We start from the raw sequence: 6,467 nt of genomic DNA, 5'->3' as shown, positions 1-6,467 counted from the left end.
CTCCAAGCATCTCCTACCCCTGCTCCGGGCTTTATTACAGAGGGGATTTCATGTCAAGGGGCATCTTGACTTGCCTGTTCCAGCGCAAAATCCTTAAAATAGATGAAGAGATTGTGAATTAATTCTACGTTATTCCAGGACAAAAACCCCTAAGATAATACAGAGCGATTATGAATTAATTCTACGTAGGGCGCCTCTGTGCTAGCAGATCCTAGGGGTCCTTTATGCACGCAGGGCGCATCATTTCGCACCAGCCTCAGGAGCCCTTCGCGATTTAAGCTTGTGACTTGCACATGCTGGGCGCGCTTTTGTGGCGTCGCGCAGCGGTGGGAGCTTCACCCGCGACCCCTGTGCCAGCCCAGGACGCAACGGACTCCGAGGAGGACACAGCCCAGCCGAGCGCAGCCTCCGCGCTGCAGCAGCGGCGGCGCGAAATCTCGGACGCGGCTGCGGAGGCAGTTTCGCCTGCGTTATCTGGCCCTTCCGGGCTTGCCTGGAGCCAGGATCTCCTTGCGGGAAGGCTGGACTTTCCCTCTCATTCCCAGGCCGCAAGTCAGGCCGGAAGACCGAGGCCGGTCACCGTCCCCGGGCGGATAATCCGTACCGGTTTTCCTACACAAGCCCCTCTGGGTGCCTCCCGCCCCGCTAGACCTGGACATGGATGTGCTGGGAGAGCCCGCTGAAGCGAAGGCAAGGAGATGAACAGGAAACCGGGCTTTCCCACCGCCCTGGACCCTCGTCCAGCGGCGTCAAAGCCACGCAAAACCACCGCGCACAGGGGCCTCTGGCCCGCCAGGGCGCCCAGTGAGTGGGTGCAGAGGCTGGAGACTCCGCAGAAGAAAACCTGGGAGCTCGCAGTTGGGTTTCTCCTAATCAGCCCCTCTTCCCCAGAGCCTCTGCCCTAACTGGGCCGCAGCCTCTGCGGGAGAGAGGAAGGGGCTCCCAGCTCCTCTAGCCTGCAGAGGCTGACCGGACGCGAGCGCAGCGTTGCCGCGCTAGGAGGCCTGGGGACTCTTCTCAGTACTGGTTTTCCGGGCTCTGGTGGGAGGCGGAGGGTGCAGAGAAGACCTCCGCCCCAGGAGGACCGCCTTCTCCGCCTGCTGCGAACCTGCTCTCGGAGCGCAAGGCCAGGCGCGTGCGCCCGGCAGAGCCTGACCTGACGCTTCGGCCCGCCCGGAGACCCCAAGGATGGAGTCGCTGGCCTTTTCTTGTCCCCTTTATCTCGATTTTATAGACAGCTGTTAGTTTGAGACATTAATTGCCCAGGCGAGTTTATTGATAATTTTGATGTAACAGAGCACCGGAGAAATTACCCCCACGTCCAAAATGTCAACTCTGAGAAGAACCAGGTTCAGAGACTCACGACCCCACGACGCAAGACACTGCGGTGGGTCTGGAAGGGCCGCACCAACAATGTGACTTACTGTGTTTGTTTTCCTCCCTAGCCGGGAATTGGAATAGCAAGAGAGTGGTCAGTGGAAGATACAAGAGTCAAAAAATATTTTTTCCCCAGAGGCGACGAACTGTGACTTAGGAGATAAACGTTACAGGATGGGAAAGGTACCTGTCACCTGGCCCACCAACGGCCCTTTTGCCTCATTTAGATTTTACTTGATTTACTATGGGGGAAAACCAAGAACAAGCCACCAAATAGCTGAAACAAAACAAGACAAAACCAACAACTACAAAAAACCCTTAAAGTTGATTCATGATTTTTAACAGCTACAGCAAGTGAAACCCAAAGTAAAACTCTCATTGGTCTTGTAGTGGCAAAAAATATATATATTATGTACATGGACACATATACATATATGTACATATATATGTATACATATATGTGCACAAATACGGTTTAATTGGTGTTCCCTAGGGGAAGGAGGTCTACAGTGTTCTTTAAACGTTTGATTATTTCTTTAAAACGATCAATGACATTTAGAGGGGCAAAGGGCTCTTCTTAAAAAACAGAAGCCAAGAAAAATAGTTCCTCTTGTCCAACATTTACTTCAAAGTGGAATGAAGAGTGAAAAGAGGAGGATTTGCCAAAAAAGAAAACAGTATTCAGAATCACCCAAAATTTTTAAAAGTCTAGAGATCCAAAGCCTGTTTTTTTCCCCCACTCTATCTTTGGGAGTCTGTAAGGTATTCTGCAATCTCAATCCCAATAAAATACTCATGCAATTTTATTTCTAGTTGATACAATGTTAAAGGCCATGTACAAATGTTATACATTTTTATTTTTGTTCTTTTTTTAGGAAAAAATACACAAAAGGCAAAACATCCTCAAATGGTCCTTTTCTACAGTGCAGAAGGAAATTTCAAATTTCAAATGTGTCACAAATGCTGCACTCTAGCAGCCAAAATACAAAAAAAAAAAAAGAGGGAGGGTAGTCCTTCATATTATATATATATTTATATAAAACATATGGAAATTTGTTTTTACACAGATCGGTCTTTGTTTCAAATTTACAATGGATATCTAAAAAAAAATTCTACACGGCAAATATTGCCAACAAGTTACACCATTAATACTGATAAACGGAGGAGCCTACGCGGTGTTTTGGTTATTAGGGAAAGAAAGTAGAATAAATAAACAGGAGCCTTGCTATAGTTTTTAAAAGTGCCTTAACCTTTCTGCGTCCCCGCAATCCTGAATCCGCGCGGTCACCGGGCCGTCCTAGTCCCTGCGTCGCGCTGTGTTCGGCTCGTTCTCGGACCAGAAAGTTTACAGTAGAGGTTGGGAGAGAGAAAAAATACTCACTGAAAAAGTCTAAATAAAATTCAAGACAAAACATAACAGAAAAGGCTGAAGCGAAGGAAGAAGAGGAACGTGGAAGGGGACGGAGGCAGACGCCCGGACGGCCGCTTGCTTCGTGGCTCCTTCAATTTTCTGTTTAAAGACGGACAGTGGCTTCCGAAATGCAAGTTGTTCGCACAAAGATCCACCTGCGGTCCAAGGAGGAGACTTCCGAGGTGGGGAGGGAGATCCGGAGGGAGATCCGAGCTCTTGTCCCCTCCCGCTCCCCGGAAAAGACAGCTCTAAAGGGAGACTTGCGTATTCCAAGACATTCTTTCAAAAAAAATAAAAAATAAAAAGATAAATACTCAACCAAAAAATAAAAGTATTTGATAATGATTGGTCTCACATGTTTGCCTTTCTTCTAAAAATCTTCCTCCCCTTCTGCCATTGGCCGGAAGGAGGGGGGACCTCAGCAGAACTCCTGTGTGGATGCGGAAGGCCTTCCCCTGCACAGCACCGTCTCAGCCGGGTTCAACAGGATCAAAAACCTTTATTTACCAACGGCTGCAGTCAGATCAGACCCACCACTACCATTTCTTAACAATTTTGAGGGAGTGAGGAAGGAGGTGCCAACCGCAGTGCTGTGTCTTTGCGTTGGGGATTCCTTGCCAAATACTCCTGTTGCGGAGGGGTGGAACCCTTTTCTTCTGCCGACGGTTATACCTCAAGAATAAAGCAGTTTCTTGTGCCGGTCCAGGGTCCCTGTGACCCGCCTGCCTGCACTAGGAGGGCCGGCGGCGGCAGCCTCACATCACGCAAGGCTTGATGTCTTGGTAGGTGACCTGCTGGTGATAGTAGGAACCCCCGCCGGCCGAGTGCATGGAAGAGGACGCCATGGCGTTGAAAGAGAAGACAAACTCCTTTCGATCACACATGCTGGGCGACTGCGAGTGATACCGCGGGATGCCTGCAAGGCGAGGGGACAGGAGGGGTTGGGGGAGCAGAAGAGTTAGCCACGGTGGCTCAGAGTTCAGGCGGAGGAGCAGCGCTCCTGGGGCGCACAAGGCCTGCCAGCCTGGCTCCGGAGCACGGCGGCCTACCCGCCCTCCTCCCGGCCTTCCTGCTGCGCACCCAAGGAAAAGACTCCAGAACACTGGCCACGGCCTCGCTCCCTGCAGTGCCTGCCTGCTGCGTGCCTGTCCAGCCTCGGACCCCGTGCAGGGGCCCAGGGGGAAGTGGTGAGGGAGGCTAAGTGGAGGGCCCCTAACTCTCACGGCCCTCACCGCCAGGGCAGCGCCCCCCCCCCGCCCCCCGCCGACCTCAGAGGCACCCACTGCCGGCCGAGTGGAAGGAGAAGCCAGTGCGGGGCCAGCCCAGGCCAGCAGCAGGGGTGAGAAGAAGCTTCTCCAGAGAACAGGCCCCTGAGCGGAGAAGTCCGCCGCGGATAGGCTGCCTAAGGCCTCCAGGCCTGCGGCCTGCCTCCTGCCTCCTGCCTCCTGCCTCCTGGGGTTGCTGACAGCTGACCCTGGATGGGCCCTGGCGAGCTCACTCCAGCTTTTACCAGAGCTGGGCCTGCAGGCTGTGGGGAACCTGGGGCAGAATCAGGCGGCAAGGCAGCCGCATCTCCCTTGGCAGATGCTTCTGTATGTTTGGGGTGTTGGGGTATCAGGGGTGTTGGGGGTGTGGAGGCCTGAAAACTTGGATCCTAAAAAAAATGGAGCCCCCATGGCCCGGCCTGCAGCTCTGACCCTCTGGGGCCTGGCCACGCCCCGCCCTGCCTCCCTCACCACAAAATGCCCCTGGACTCAGCTGTGGCTCTGCCAAGCCTGGTCCCCTGAAGGCCGGGGCTGAGCCTCTGAGCGCTGGCCCAGCGGCTTTGGGCCTAACTCTTCCGTTCTGCCCAGCCCCAAGCAGAGGCAGCTCTCCAGGCAATGTGAGGGCCACCACCCGGGAGGGAGGGCCATCTGGCCAGGGCTGGGAGCCTTGGGTCCATCCCAGGACCTTTCCAAAGTGTAAAGGGACTTAAGGGACACAAAAGGACTTAGGGCACTGGGGTCTGGGAAATCTTGCTAAGGACCGGCCTACCTGGTCAGGCCTGGAGCAGCCGGCAGCTGGAGTTGGAACAGAAAGAGAAACAGATTGGCCCAAACTAGGCTCAAGAAAGGTAGTACTCTTCAAAGGGGGAGAGGTGGGGCAAAGAGACACCTTGGGGAGCTGGTGCCTCCCCTCAGCCTTGGGTTGCCGACCATAGAAGTGGAGGGGCTCGCCCCTGGCTGGGTCCCGCTGCCACTCAGATTCGACTTCCCGGGGACAAGGACGCCCTCGGCCTCCCCACTCACCTTGCAGCTCGGCTGGGGCGTTGTGGCTGTTCTGGTGCAGATAGGGCTGCTCCAGGGAGTGCGTGGAGAGGCTGCCGGACAGGGGGTTGGCCGCGGGGTTACAGGGGGACAGGGGCTGCTGCTTGATGTAAGAGGCGCCGCTGTTGAGTGCCGCGGAGGCCGAGGGCGGCCAGGCTGCCGCCGAGCCCGAATAGACGGCGTGCGGCTCCATGACCCCGCCGGCGCCGGTGGGCAGCAGCGGGGAGGCGGGCACAGAGCTGTCGTGGTGCGGGTACTCGCCGGCCGCCGTGCCGCCGCAGCTGCCCATGTACGAGTGGCCGCCGTTGGAGGGCAGGTGGGGCACCGAGTGGCTGGGCAGGGCCATGCCGTCCACGTTGCCCGGCAAGTGGCCGTTCATCATGCCAAGGCCGCCCTCCAGCGCCAGGCTGTTGGGCGGGCACGAGAGGCCGCCGGCCGAGCCCTGGAAGCCGTAGGTGTCCGGGAGGTGGTTAAAGCCGAGCCCGTTCATCATGCTGTACATAGGCTTGAGCGCCTGGCATTTCCTTCGGAAGCCGCGCGGCCGCCGCCGAAAGGAGCCCTCCTCGAACATGAACTCGCTGGCCGGGTCGATGGTCCAGTAGTGGCCCTTGCCGGGCCGCCCGAGGCCCTTGGGTAGCTTGATGAAGCACTCGTTGAGCGAGAGGTTGTGGCGCACGGAGTTCTTCCAGCCCTGGTAGGAGCCGCGGAAGAAGGGAAAGCGGCTCTGCAGGAACTGGTAGATCTCGCTGAGCGTCAGGCGCTTGGTGGGCGAGCTCTGGATGGCCATGACGATGAGCGCAATGTAGGAGTAGGGCGGCTTCTCAGGGCGCCGGATGCCGGCGTTGGTCTTCTTGGCCTTGGACGGGCCGGACGACGCGGGGTCCATGGCCGCGCCGCCTCCCCCGCCGCCGCCGCCGCCGCCGTGCGGTGGCTGCTGCTTCTCGGGCGCCGAAGACATCGGGTGGCTGCTGCCGCCGCCGCCGCTGCCGCCGCTGCTCTGCGCCGCGGACGAGCCGGGAGGAGGAGGAGGAGGAGGAGGAAGAGGACGAGGGGGGGGAAGAGGGCGAGGGGGAGGGGGCTGCGCGCGCGGGGCTGGCTGCACCTCTGCCGTCATCGGCGGCCACTTCTCCCGAGCGAGCCGCTGCGCGCCCGCCCCCGCGCTCCCGCCCGCCCTCCCTGAGGAGCTGCTGGATCCGCCGGCGGTTGGCTCAGAGCCCCTCTCTCTCCAACTCCCGCCTCCCCCACCTCTCTCCTCCCTCTTTCTCTCTCGCCCTCCCACAAGGAAAGAAGCCGAGCTGAGGCCGAGGGCAGCCCAGGCGGAGGCCGTGAGGAAGCTACCCCCGCCGGTATTTTTGTGGGGGAGGCACCACCTC

General features: G+C 57.4%; 1 protein-coding gene across 1 annotated transcript; it reads right to left on the bottom strand.

The window, feature by feature from the left end:
- Positions 1 to 2,213: 2,213 nt before the first annotated feature.
- FOXF1 (forkhead box F1) lies at positions 2,214 to 6,302 on the bottom strand. Its single transcript, XM_007994270.3, has 2 exons — positions 5,077 to 6,302; positions 2,214 to 3,704 (listed from the first exon to the last, which is right to left on the bottom strand). Exons 1-2 carry the CDS (start codon positions 6,206 to 6,208, stop codon positions 3,544 to 3,546), a joined length of 1,293 nt encoding a protein of 430 aa, XP_007992461.2. The 5' UTR covers positions 6,209 to 6,302; the 3' UTR covers positions 2,214 to 3,543.
- Between the last annotated feature and the right edge of the window lie 165 nt (positions 6,303 to 6,467).

This window comes from Chlorocebus sabaeus, chromosome 5 (assembly GCF_047675955.1).
Source record: "Chlorocebus sabaeus isolate Y175 chromosome 5, mChlSab1.0.hap1, whole genome shotgun sequence".
Taxonomy (NCBI): Eukaryota; Metazoa; Chordata; class Mammalia; order Primates; family Cercopithecidae; genus Chlorocebus; species Chlorocebus sabaeus.
The sequence above is the reverse complement of the archived record's forward strand: the minus strand, read 5'-3'. Positions and strand labels throughout refer to the sequence as shown.